Raw genomic sequence first — 14,655 nt, 5'->3', positions numbered from 1 at the left:
GGGATGATAAAGCGTACCTGAGAATGAAGACAATCTGTTAATTTCAAGCCCTGATCGGCGCATGCCGTGTGTGTGTGTGTGCGTGTGTGTGTGTGTAGTGGCGGTGCTGTTCGGTGTGTGTTCTGCTGGTGTTTATGGCTCTCTCTGGGTGTTGTGTGCTGCTCAGTGCAGATGCAGGGAAACACCACTCCTTAAGCACAAACCCACCTCACAATTTCTCATCTCCGTTCAGTAAACATGGATGAATTTGATTGGGAAAATGAAAATACTGCACATTTCGATTGTACGGGTGCTGGTGCTGGTAAACTGTGAGTCAGTTTGTTGTGCTGTGTGCTTTTAAAGACCCCATGAAATCTAATGAGAGCCTTGTCTTTTAGTCTAAAGCTAATGTCTATTCATTTTGAGCTCATCTACCCCTAAACATTGACAAATTATATCCGTCATGGTGCTGTCACGAGCACACGTCGAATTCTGACCCGGAAGAGAGGAAATTGTTGACCAAGTCGTTATTTTATTTTTTTTCTTTGTGCACAAAAAATATTCTCATAGCTTGGTAAAATTACGGTTGAACCCCTGATGTCACATGGACTATTTTACAGATGTTCTGAGCCTTGATCGTGTTAGGATCCTCGCTGTCTATGAAGGGTCAGAGAGCTCTCGGATTTCATCAACAATATCTAAATTTGTGTTCCGAAGATGAACGAAGGTCTTATGGGTTTTGAACAACATGAGGGTGAGTAATTAATGACTGAATTTTCATTTTTGGGTGAACTATCCCTTTAAGTTTGTTTGCTGTTTGAAAAAAAAAAAAACCCACAATAGAGTGAATGAGTGGATCAATAGAGTGCTGCAGCGACGATGTATTTTTGTAGGTCTGCCCGTGCATTTGCATCACTCTGGTTCTATAGACAAAAGCCCAATAGGATTATTCCATTGGCTTTTGGATTATTGCAGGATATACGCTCTATGTCCAACACAAGTTTAGATCTTCATGATAATCTTCACAAATCAACACAACGTTTATGAATTTTGAAACCTTAATATATTTGGCAGAAGTAAAAAGCTAAATGTTGGCTACAAACAAACTAAACCATGGTCACATGACTTCAACATCACCACCATTAAGATACAGACCACTCTTTCAGATTTTAAGAACATTTTCCCCAGAATTTTGAGTTAAAATAGTGTGATTATAAAGACAGTGAGGCTGTGAAAACAACTAGTGAGTAATGAGTTTACCGTTTAGTGTGACGCTTATAGTCTCTGACTATAGTCCCATTTAGACCCTTGTTAGTAACCGCCTTTTTCAAGACAAGTAAAAGCTTTAATAAAAATCACAAGTGGATATTACTGATGTGTTTTGTCTTAGAATAAAATGTGAAAATAACTTGAGCCTGTTTCAAAGAAATAGTTCACCCAAAAATGAAAATGTGCTCATCCTCAGGTCATCAGAGATCAGGATGAGTGTGTTTCTTCATCAGGTTTGTAGAAATGTGTCTCTGCATCAGTGTCTCAGCAATGGATGCTCTGCAGTGAATGGGTGCCGTCAGAATGAGAGTCCAAACAGCTGATAAAAACATCACAATAATCCACAGCACTCCAGTCCATCAGTTAACATCCGGAGAAGACAAAAGCTGAAACTAATCCATCATAGAGGCGTTAATGTCTTGATGGATTTGCGTTTTCAGCAAATTGTTATTTTTGGATGAACTCTTCCTTTAACCAAAAAGCCATTAAAAAAAAAAAAAAAACCCCGTTGACTTCAGGACGATGTAACCAAAAGTGCTAAAATCCTCCTGTCCGGATTTTGGCTTCCTGCATTTCATGGGCTCTTTAAACGTAATAAACAAACAGTATGTCTGAATGGCCACACCACTGTGTAGACACACCCAGCGCCCCAGCGTCGCTGAGAGATCATCCTGCATGCCACCTTACAGGGGAAGCTGCAGCGTATCACATGCACCTGTTGCAGTCCTGACCCTCGAGCACCAGGGGGCGTCACTGTCCTGAGAATCAGCCCCACAAACGCTGATCTGAATCTGACCGTATGCTGCAGCTTTCCTTGCGATCAGGGCTTCTGTGAGCATCTTCATGTCATGCTTTCACGGGTGTGTGTTTGCTCTGAAGCGTGTCCCATTTGTGTTTGGCCATCTCCTGTGACCGTCATGAGGCCGTGTTGGATATGCTCTGTGTGTTCAGTGAATACAACCGCTCATGTTTATCATGTGCAGACTGTCTGTCTCCCTGTGTTAGATTATAGCTGCTTATGTAGCTGTAATCAATTACCTCAGGCCAATTTGGTCAGAAATCATATTGTATCTGGTTGGACATCAGGAATAAAAGCACAGAATAGAGGACATATGAACTGAAATGATGTTGCAATAGACAGAGTAACTCAAACACAGTGAATTACACTCTTAGAAATGATGAGAAATCAATGTTTTTTTTGATCTTCTTGAATAAATGTTTAATCATGAGAATATACAGTAGGTTTCAGAACTATAAACTTCCTCCTCATTCCAAAAAACACATTGATTAAAATTAAACCACTCAAAGCACCTGTCCATAAAAATGCTGGATTTCATTTCAAAACCAAAGCCCTTTTTTCATAAATAGTAGGGTACAATGGGGCTAAAGATATTATATTAATATATATATATTATTATAATATGTATTAATATTATTTTCCTCTAAACCAGTAGATGGCAGAAAAAGCGCTTTTCAAGATGCACATGCAAATTTGGCTGATCCCAAGAAGTTGATTTCTGTGCTAATTTGATCTAATATTTGATGTTTTTTTTTTTTTAAATGTTGTAGATTTAAGTATCAAATGATAATCAAAAATGATTGAATATATTTTGTGACAATGGTCTTCTTAATGATTTTTAGTTTTAAGATAATTAAAGCAACAGTTTTCAGTAATGAGAAGAATATGTAAAAATATGGTGCTTGGGGCAAAAGGCACAATAATTAACATGATAATTAATAGATGGCTGACTTTCCCCTTAGTCATGACATGATTAGAATCAGATGGTAAATATCATATATTATGTTGGGTGTCCATAGAGATAATCACCATGTTTATTATGAAACCATCATATTTAAAAACATGATATACTTTACTTTTTAACATGATTTTGTTTTTGTTTTTTAAAATGTATTTAAGATGTTTTATTGTTCAATGTAATTTAGCACCACAATTGTTCCATCTGTATTCAAAATATTTTATAGTATATTATATTTAATCGTATATTTAAGAAATTTATTTGATGTCGCTTTCATCAATTAACATTATATCTTCAGTTCTGCCTTCACATTTATGAAGCCCCTGTGCCATTATTTGAGTTGACATGCATTCTGCTGCAAGCTGGTTTATTATTTTAGTGTCATCATAGTATAAGTTGTGTCCCAAACGACGTGTACAAACATGAACTGTGGTTGGTTGTTGTACATGTCAATCAGAAGACCCCTGCTGTGTAATTGAATGGTTAGTTTTGACAGAATCCAGTCTTAAGAGATCAAAAATCAGACAATCATCCAGCTGACAATATTAAAAACCAGCTTCAAAGTTTGTCATTTTCGTACAAATATAAGATTTCACTTATGCATTTAAACTCTATTGCAAGGTCTTTTGCTATTATGAAGCTTGCTCCGAATGTCGGAAACCCAAATGCGTTCGCACACTCCTGGCTGCTTTCATATGTCAGCGATGCTTATTCAGTGCTCATCCTCTTGGCCTGCGCTGTTTAAGTAATGAGGAGGAAGTCTGATAGGTTCTGATTCCTAGACAGCAGAAAATGATAGTAATAGGCCTGGTAGTGTACTAAAGTACTGTCCAGCTTGTATGCAATGACCTGAAGAGTGATGTCTTAGGCCCCTCGAGGACTCCAGATACGAGGGTCGTGTATGAAGTGTTTCACGGGCCCAGTTACTGGTGTGTGTGCAGTGGTTCTGGTCTGTGTAAGAGTGCGCCTCTGTCCGCTGTTCTGCCCTCTTGCAGCATAAGCAGAGGTGTCCGGTTCTGGAGGACCAGCTGGTGGATCTGGTGGTGTACGCCATGGAGCGGTCCGAGACGGAGGAGCAGTTCGACGACGGCGGCACCAGTCAGCTCCTGTGGCAGCACCTCTCCAGCCAGCTCATCTTCTTCGTTCTGTTCCAGTTCGCTAGCTTCCCTCACATGGTGCTGTCGCTCCATCAGAAGGTGCAGCCGTGGGGGGGGGATCTGCGTCCCAAACGGTGCATTCACGCGCTTCAGTGACATAATGTTACAGTAAAGGCAAAAATAACGCTAAACTAAAAAGCAGTCTGATTGCATTGTATTTCGTCATTTCACAGTTACTGCTATCATAAAATACACTTAAATTCTAACCATGGACCATTTATTATCCAACAACAAATATTTTAGCTAACTGTATATTTTAGTCTGAATTTTAGTTCACTGAAGTCTGTGAAGTTTAGTGGAGAATCACATGCAGATAGCTCATGCACTCCTGACAGCAAAATGTAAATATTTACATGACTATAACATTTACAGATGAAGAATACACCTGTGAAATATACAGTAAAACAGCACATCTCGAACTCATTAAACAGCAGCATTTGACGGGGCAAACCGCTTTCAATACGTGTGAACTATATCTTACGAGTTATTGTAAAGCCCTTAATATAAAGCTAGTCTCATGTTTAGAACAAATTGGATCATGCACTTTCCCCACAGCAGCTCACACCGTGTCCTCTGCTGTTTTTCAGATATGCTTGTATCAAAATATTGTATCGATATAAACAGTATTACCTCATTCCCTATCGTTTACAAAAATCTATCAATATATTGTACAAACTGAATATACCGGCCAGCTTTAGTTGATCACAAAAATTGATGCACTGTACCAAAAATAGCCACCAGGTGACACCCAAGCGCAACTGAATTTTTAAAATGCATTTTCCTGTCAAAAATGTATAAATTTCGTTTTAAAATATTACTTTTACAAAATAGTCACCAAATATGGAACCTTAAGATACAGACCTTTCCAACAAATTTGGTTTTGTTAAGATAAGAAAACATCTTAATTATAAATATTGTAGTAAATTTTGTTATAAAATATTTGACACCGCCCACTAGAGGGAGGAGCCCGCCAAAAGAATTCAAAGTACAATTCTATGGTAATGCAATGTCAGATTTCAAAATGGTTATTACATGATGCATGATGAATTTACGGGACAGGTTAATAGAGAGACAAAGCAATTGGGAGAATGAAGTTCGAGAAGTAACCCATATAATCTGTGCTCAGGCGTCAGAACATGTGTGTGCTCTGCCAGGCTGTGTCTCTGACTTACATTGAAGAGTTAGAGAAAGAAGTGTACATTAAATTCACATTTCACACCATCCTCCTCTCCATCAGTGCATCTCCCATCCGTTGTAATGGATGATTATTGGTCTCGCGTATTATTGTGACCACCAGTGCAGGCTTTGTTAAAGGTCACATTGAACCATAAAATGACAAATGGGCCACCTTTTGCTTTCATGGACAAGTGCAGACCTAAACTAGACTGACCGATTCTCCACACAGAGTGCACCATTTGGGACGGGGCCACACAGAAGCACACACACACACACACACACACACACACTGCTCCTTTCCGATCACCTGGGAAAGACCTTCTAGCCTGTGTTTCATTGACTCAGTGTTTCTTCCTCCTCTTCTGAACAGCTGGCCGGTCGGGGTTTGATCAAAGGCAGGGATCATCTGATGTGGGTGCTCCTGCAGTTCATCTCAGGAAGCATTCAGAAGAACGCTCTGGGTGACTTCCTGCCCGTCATGAAGCTGTTTGACCTGCTGTACCCCGAGAAAGAGGTGAGTGACTCTGCTGTTGCTTTCATTTAAGCGGCACACGGCGGCCTGTGAAAGCTTCATGCATTCATAATGTGACACTCTGTTGGTTCAGGTCATCTGATCAAGGCTCATTTAGTGCTAGCAGGCCCTGCTAAACTCTTTTATTCAGCCGGTCAAAAACTGAGCGCGGCTGCTCAATGCAGCGTGCCGAACGACAGTCGCATCACAGATCAGATTTCATTTATCAAGACGGAAGATTTAGTTTCATAATGAAATGCAAAAGCACCTGTTTGGCAGTATTTGGGATTTTGAAAAGCCTGTTGACTTTTGCTGCTTATCTAAGCTGGATGTTTTCTTAAACATTCATCTCTTATTTAATTGGTTCCACAATGTTTGCTGACTTTTACTTTAAGCTTTGTGTAATTTATTTATTTTATTCTCCAAGCTTTCTTATTCGTTTTGCTTATAAACGTTCTACGTTTCTTATTTATTTGGTTCCACAGTTTTTTGCTGATTTTCAGTTTTGTATAACTGTTATTTAAACTGTGTGTAAGTTGTTTGTTATTAGGCGTAGCCTATAGAATGGTGTATTTTGATTCCTTTTGTTAATAAAAGTTCTATGATTTATGTATATATAGGCTAAGTTGAGTTTGAAATTGTATTTTGTTGTTGCTTGAATTGACGGTAGTTCGAAAGTGAGAGTAAAATGTAAAATTTAAGCTATTTAAAAACAAAGGAAAGCATGAAAAAGAGGGACCCCCCCACACCCCCACGGTATTACTGGTGTTGTTACACGTTGACAGCTGATGAAAGACAAGCTGCTGGCTCCGTCTGCTGGGTTGCTGTGATCCAGCCGTCAGCTCACAGCATCTGTGAAGGACAGATGTGCTGCGACTGCCCATCAGCCCTGGAGTTTAGCTAAAGCATGTAACGAGCACAAGGCAATTAGATGCTCACCCACAGGAACGCATTAAAGAGTTCTCCGTCTGACTGTGCTGATGATCCTACAGACTTCAGATGTTAGTTCATATTTTTTAAAAAGTGTTTGAAAGAGCTTTCTTCTGCTGACCAAGACTGAGTTTACCTGATCCAAAATACAGTAAAATTGTAAAATATTCTAATTTCAAATAGCTGTTTCCTATGTGAATATTTCTGTGATGTGCAGCTGTATTTTCAGCATCATTGCTCCAGTCTTCAGTGTCACATGATCTTCAGAAATCACTCTAATATGCTGATTTGCTGCTCAAGAAACATTTCTGATCATTATCAATGTTGAAAACAGTTGTGCTGCTGAAAAGTTTTGTGGAAACCATGATACATTTTATTTTTCAGTATTCACAGATGAATAGAAAGTTCAGCAGAACAGCATTTATTTGAAACAGATTTAGAAATGTATTTACTGTCACTTTTGATCAAAATAATATCATTTAAAAGCATTTAAAAAAACAACAACAACATACTAACGATTTTATAGTGCCATAACGGAGATAATTTGGTCTGTCATTTTCAAGTCATGGATTGTGTTCAGGATTGTAACAACCTTTACTTGGCTGGAGAAACCGTTCTGTTCATTAATGCACAGATTTGGAGAAAAAGTATTTCTAAAGTTACATGTTATTGCCGTTAATGCTTATAATGAAAGTATTTGTGACCCGTGCTGGCAAAATGAGTAGTAATGCACACCAGCTAATCTTGTTTATTTTTTGCATTGGTTCTTATATACAACAACAAAGATCAAATAAAAAATAGCTATATTGTGGTTATTAATCTAGTAATGATTATTAAGAAAAGATGTAATGTTGCTGGTGATTTTGCTTTGGAACCTTCAGAAAACTTTAAATCAGTTTTTCTCTTAATTGGCTTTGCTGACTCCATCGACTTCAAACGTGTGTAGCTCAGTCATTTTTGAAGGTCTTTGTATAGAGAATGTAAAATTTTTGAAAACTTGCTCATTGCAAAGGTCACATTTGTTACATATTGGCTTTCTATAGATGCACACAGCATCAGCGTTAAAGATAAGTCTTCTGAAATCATATGATCCTTGAGGAACCTTTAGTACATTATTCGCTGAAAATTTCCCTTCAACACACTTAAATTGTGATGCATATGAGATCAGCTCTCGTTATGCTCTGAATGAGGAGAAGAAAGGAACTGTGTATGTAATTTTAAAAATTGCGTGTGGCTTTGTTTTGTAGTGTATTCCGGTCCCGGACATCAACAAGCCTCAGTCCACGCATGCCTTCGCAATGACCTGCATCTGGATTCACCTGAACCGCAAAGCTCAGAACGACAACTCCAAACTCCAGATCCCCATCCCACACTCGCTCAAACTGCACCACGAGTAAGACGCACACACACACACACACACACACACACACGGACTGACTGCTCAGTGAGGCCAACAACACACCTGCTTCCTGCTTCTCTCTGTGTTCAGGTTTCTCCAGCAGAGTCTGCGCAATAAGAGTCTGCCCATGACCGACTATAAGATCGCTCTGCTGTGTAACGCGTACTCCACGAACTCCGAGTGCTTCACGCTGCCGATGGGTGTGCTGGTGGAGACCATCTACGGGAACGGCAGCATGCGCATCACTCTGCCCGGCACCAACTGCATGGCGTCCGGCTCGGTCACGCCTTTACCCATGAACCTGCTGGACTCCCTCACTGTCCACGCCAAGATGAGGTGAGAGGAGACGCTCAAACTTATCTTTTCCATTAGTTTTGTTCTGACCGGCCATGATTAGTAATCTGTGAAGTCTCATTGGTCTGATTTCTCCTCAATCATGTCATGTTTTCATATCTGATTCCTATATGATACTGCAATCTTTAAGTATCTGTCCAATTCAATGCCACTAATCCAACAAAAATTGCTGCTACATCATGATTTTAAAAACTGCAATTACAAATTGCTATTTGTGTTACGAGAGTGTCAGAATTCTTAAATCTTATGCTCAATACATTTGTGATGGTTTTAGACAGCGGCTTTCTTTTGCAGCCGATAGTGTAGAGGTCGACCGATAGTTGGTAGTTGTCACATTCAGTTCAAGCGGCGGTCTAAAACGGTTTATTTAATCAACAACGGGAAAAAGTCTAATTCAAGAATGAACAAATCAGCATAGATGAGTTTCAAGTTCGGTGTTTAAATGAAGCAAACGTATGAGGTATCTCTGCTTTGGTTTAAAAGAGTTCAAAAATATCTGATATCATTCATAACGTAACGAGGCAAAGTAGAGCAGACACGATGTGGATGAAGCGTTCGTGCACATCAACAGTTGGAGTATACTTTGAAGCATATGCGTAAAAATCTGAAGTATGCTTTGGGCTTAGGCATTGCACACCGAGTCTGAAATTTTGACCTCACGTTGTGTCCATCACGTTTACACATTGCCTCCGAAACTTTCTTCCGTCATAAAAAAATTCGGATCAGGTTAGATTTTCTGTGTTTTTTGCATCCGTAGCAAGCATTTTGAGAGGATTGGATGGACCCATTATATCCTTTCTTTTTCTCTTTTTAAGAAGCGAGAGGACAACAAAATCATCCTTACTGCTTGAAGACTGCATTTAGTACTGTTTTGCGAATTTTTTTGGAACTGATTAATTAATACGCATCGGACTCAATTTTTAGAATGACGAATACGTAAAAATGCATACTAAAATTTCGGACTCAGTGTGCAAGGACCTTAAGGCTGCTAGTCCTGTCTGCATAAAGGTTTCTTCAGCAAACCATGTTGATGTTGTATACCATGAATGTATGTGTGATGTATTGTAGTTGTGCTCATTCATGAGTACCACATTCTCAGATGGCCTTTCGTTTTTCCCATTAGCTTGATCCACAGCATTGCAACCCGTGTCATTAAACTGGCCCACGCCAAGTCTAGTCTCGCCCTGGCCCCAGCCTTGGTGGAGACGTACAGCCGACTGCTGGTCTACATGGAGATCGAGTCCCTCGGCATTAAGGGCTTTATCAGTGAGTCTGACGCACACTTCACAGATGTTTTTGACCTTTGAAACTGTCCTTGTGTGTGACTGTGTGTTTCTTCGACCCTCCGCTAGGTCAGCTTCTGCCGAACGTCTTCAAGTCGCACGCGTGGGGGATTCTGCACACGCTGCTGGAGATGTTCAGTTACCGCATGCACCACATTCAGCCTCATTACCGCGTGCAGCTCCTGTCACACCTTCACTCGCTCGCTGCCGTTCCACAGACCAATCAGAACCAGCTGCACCTCTGGTCAGTCTCCGCACGCACACTTACCTGCACACAGCCCGTGCGTCTCACCCTCCGGAGGATGCATTTGTCAGTCATGTACATCACTGAAGATGCATCATTTCAGAAAATTAACAATGATAAAATTGACTGTTATTCCTCCTGAGGCATGAACTACTGTACTTTCTTTCTTATACAGTATGTGAGCTTGGAGCACAAAAGCAGTCATAAGCAGCACAGCTATATTTGTAGCAATAGCCAACAATATGCATCAATATGGGTCAAAATTATCCATTTTTCTTTTATGCCAAAAATCATTAGGATATTAAGTAAAGATCATGTTCCATGAAGATATTTAGTAAATATCCTACTGTAAATATATCAAAACTTAATTTTTGATTAGTTATATGCCTTGCTAAGAACTTCATTTGGACAACTTTAAAGGTGATTTTCTCAATATTTAGATTTTTTTGCTCCCTCAGATTCCAGATTTTCAAATAGTTGTATCTCAGCCAAATATTGTCTTATCCTAACAAACCATACATCAATGGAAAGATTATTTATTCAATTTTAGGTGATGTATAAATCTCAGAATTGACCGTTATGACTGGTTTTGCGGTCCAGGGTCACATATTGGAATGTAATGGTTACTTTTCTGAAATAAAGCAGCTTTGATGGTAGATGCAGCCGATAAATGCATTTCCAGATGACACAGCCTTCAAAATGAGATGCGCTAGTATTTCCGCTACCTCATGCTTAAAGTTAATGAGCAAAAGTTAATAGTTCTCACAGACTGCTCATGATGACTAAGATTTTGAAGCTTTTCTGGAAGTCTTGTAATTGTGGAAAAATGTCACAATACAGTGGTGCGCAGTATAGAGCAGCACAATTGTTAAAAGATCGTGATCTCGATTCAAACACCCACGCGATCTTATTTCTAAATGACAACAATCCGCTTGTGTCTATTAAACCTTTGACAAAGTCATATCAGAAGATTCAAATCTGTGTTAGCGCTGCTGCTGACAGAGAGAGAGGTTATCATCTTTAGATATAAAACGGTGCACTACAACAAAAGCTTATAGTTTGGATATAAACACTGATGCCTATGGTGGCAATCGAAATGGAGCAAATCATCTTTTAAAAGTAATTTTCGCTTCAAATTGGTGCTGCAAATAACGTTTGTTGATTACAATGTTTATTACATTGTTTCGCCACTAGGTGGTGACGGGACTGTTAAAAATTTACTTGTGATTGAATCATTCATTCAAGAGATTCATTCAAAAATGCTGATTCATTCAGGAATGGAACAAGTGAAGTATTTATGAGTGAGTCATTGAATCATTCATTCAAACGCTATTTTTAAATAATTCATTCAGATTAAATAAACATTTTTGAATAGAATGAGGCAATTGATATTTCATCACAGCCTCTAGCAGTAAATTACATGTTATTTAGCTCATAATCGTGATCTCTATTTGAAACACAAATTCTCAAATTATCCAGAATCGTGCAGCTCCTCTAGCGCAGTAGTTTGTGAAATGGAAATGTTTCGAACAGTCGCATGTCACATTATAGTCACACGACCTCACTACACTTCATTCAGCACTCAAAGCTTCCCCCTAGCATATACTATTTTATTGTTGTGAACACACAGTGAGCTGCTGCGGTAGAAGTGCACGATCCAACCTGTCCTAATCATCTCCAAACTAACTGATAAGCCTACAGTTAAAAGCAGACTGCCCTTCAGTCAGATGCATGTGCTGCTTAATTTATTTGACACGTGTTTTCATAAATGCATAACTTAAGTCTTATGCATACTGTATACTTCAGCTGTAGTATCTGTAGTGTGGCAGTGCACTGATCCAGTCACAGCCTGTGTGCTGTCTGTACTCATTCTGTGTGTTTGTGTGAGCAGTGTCGAGAGTACCGCTCTGAGGTTGATCACGGCTCTGGGGAGTTCAGAGGTTCAGCCGCAGTTCACACGTTTCCTCAATGACCCTAAAACTGTGTTGTCTGCCGAGTCAGAGGAGCTGAACCGAGCGCTGATCCTCACGCTGGCTCGAGCCACACACGTCACAGGTACTTCACACCATTAACTGGACTGTTAAAAACACACATTACAGAACTGACCTGATGATTAGTCTTCTGGCACATAGCATTTGGTCGAGGAACTTAATTTCACTATAAATATTTACATAAAGATCTGGCTTTAATTCCTTTATTTGCACTGTGCAGGCAACATGCTTAAAATAACTTCTGATAATATTATTTTTCAAAATCAGTTTCTCCCTTACTAATGTGCCAAATGCCCCCATCTGTGTGTGTGGTGCAGATTTCTTCACTGGCTCGGACTCCATTCAGGGTACCTGGTGTAAGGACATCCTGCAGACCATCATGAACTTCACACCTCATAACTGGGCCTCTCACACGCTCAGCTGTTTCCCTGCTCCGCTGCAGGTACTCATACACGTGCGCACACTCTGACTCAGAACAGTACAGTGTTTCTCACACCTACGGGTAAAAACATGAGATTTCATCTGGCTTGAGATCTTGCAGTCTGAATGTAATGTCGTGAAGGATGAGCTGCTACAGGACATACAACATTAGACATAAACCAGTGAATGCAAGCTCTTTTGAGCCATCTTTTTTTAATGAGTCACTCTTGAATTTACAAATCACCTGCCTGAAGTTACTTACTTGAACCGATCATATCTGATTGAAATCAAACGTGCTGTTTGGAGTCTGCTTAAAGGAATAGTTCACCCCAAAAATGAAAATCTGAAGAAACTGTGCTCATCCCAGATGTAGATGAGTTTGTTTCTTCATCAGGTTTGTAGAAATGTGTCTCTGCATCAGTGTCTCCGCAATGGATGCTCTGCAGTGAATGGGTGCCGTCAGAATGAGAGTCCAAACAGCTGATAAAAACATCACAATAATCCACAAGTAATCCACTCCAGTGGTTACTACAATGTATTACAGTTCATGGGTTTGGTTCTGTAAATACTCAGTACTTCATTCTTAAGCCCAAAGTATACTTTTTTGCATAAAGTTATTCTAAAGTTTGAATACTCCATTGGACCACATGAACTTAGGCAGCCAAAACATGCACACTGCAATTCTAGGCTCATGCACAGACTAACCATAGCATGCATGGTCTTAAAAGATCATACTGCAACTGTACGATGCCTGCGTAACCTGCTAATGACAAAATATAGCCAATGCAAAAAACCCAGCATTAGTATCAGAGCTGTCAGTAGATTACACTTTTTATGATTATTCCCACACTTGTTGTGATTTAATTGCAACTAATGACACACACCATGTATCCTGGTTTAATAACTATTACAGACTACCAAGTAGAAGCAAATTGGAACTGCTATAATTATATAAAACTATTTCAGAAAATGTTTATTGGCAAAACTGACAGAGCACAATTAATTTTGATGTGTGTAAACTCTCATTAGTTGGCAATTTATTTCACACTAGATGGATGGATGGTTGATTTTGAATTAATTGCACGTGTTAATGCTGACAGCCCTAATTAGTATATCCATATATAGTATATTTTGGGCTTTAGAGGTGCCGTAATTTGGGAAATTAAACTTTAAAATTGGCTGTATTTTCTTAATACCGGGTCAATATCACTGTAGGGTGCCTTTTGGTGTCCTGTACATAAATAACTCATTTGCCATGATAACGTAACATAACAATGACTATGAAAGGGTGTGTTATATTAGGCTACGTTTTTGTATTCATAACAAAAGCATTATTTGGCTCTTTAGATGCATTTTCTATATTTTTGTGATGCATGTTATTTTGTTATGTCCCATGCACTGCTCATTAAATTTGAATGATAGAATATTATCAGATCATAAAATTAAAAAATAAATTCTCCTATTAATATTTTGTTAAATAAGAGATTACTCAATTTGAGTGTATTCATCATTTGGTAATAAAAACATTTTTATATTTTTATAAAAAAATATTTTTATTTAATAAAAAAGGTTTATCAATGTGATTGAGGATGTAATTATATTATTTATTACTATAAGAGGTCGACCGATAGTGGATTTTACTGATACAGATAGTTAGGTTGGACCACACTGACCGATACTGATTAATCAACCGATAGTTTTTAAAATGGATACTGAACGAAAACTAAAATAGAGCTTTACTGTTTTTAAAAAGCAGTAACAGTACTGAACCATACTTTGTAAATGAATAAAAATTTAGTATTAATATTAATTATTATATTGATCATTAGTTATTTCATAGTTTATTTATGTTAAAAGAAGAAACTTACATTTTTAAATTAAGCCTATTAGTAATAGTAAATGTTGAAATGAAATGAACACTCCAACAAGGAACAATAAATCTACAGTTTTCATTAATGTTACGAATGGACTCTTATTGTTAAGTGTTACCATTTAATTTCAACAGTCATGCTTAAAGATAGCCATCTTGAAATACCTACACAAGGCCATATTAAAATTACATGCACAAGTTATTGATATTGTATGTATACTCTCGCATTTTATTTGCTGCTATTTTAGAACACTGCATGATTATCTAATCAAAATATATAAAAATATGCAAGTGACACTGTGCAAGAGCGTAGCG

General features: G+C 38.6%; 1 protein-coding gene across 3 annotated transcripts in view; it reads left to right on the top strand.

The window, feature by feature from the left end:
* The window catches only part of med23 (mediator complex subunit 23), a 79,615-nt gene that overhangs the window by 22,176 nt on the left and 42,784 nt on the right, over positions 1-14,655 (top strand). For all 3 annotated transcript variants that reach the window (XM_058754936.1, XM_058754938.1, XM_058754937.1), the window contains 8 exons: positions 4,001-4,201; positions 5,709-5,852; positions 8,027-8,172; positions 8,269-8,514; positions 9,656-9,798; positions 9,885-10,059; positions 11,951-12,114; positions 12,368-12,492. In XM_058754936.1, the coding sequence (XP_058610919.1) occupies positions 4,001-4,201; positions 5,709-5,852; positions 8,027-8,172; positions 8,269-8,514; positions 9,656-9,798; positions 9,885-10,059; positions 11,951-12,114; positions 12,368-12,492 (1,344 nt within the window). The remainder of the gene's footprint in view (positions 1-4,000; positions 4,202-5,708; positions 5,853-8,026; positions 8,173-8,268; positions 8,515-9,655; positions 9,799-9,884; positions 10,060-11,950; positions 12,115-12,367; positions 12,493-14,655) is intronic.

The sequence above is a fragment of the Onychostoma macrolepis genome, chromosome 20, assembly GCF_012432095.1.
Source record: "Onychostoma macrolepis isolate SWU-2019 chromosome 20, ASM1243209v1, whole genome shotgun sequence".
In the NCBI taxonomy this organism is placed as follows: domain Eukaryota; kingdom Metazoa; phylum Chordata; class Actinopteri; order Cypriniformes; family Cyprinidae; genus Onychostoma; species Onychostoma macrolepis.
This window is presented reverse-complemented; position numbering and strand designations above follow the sequence as displayed.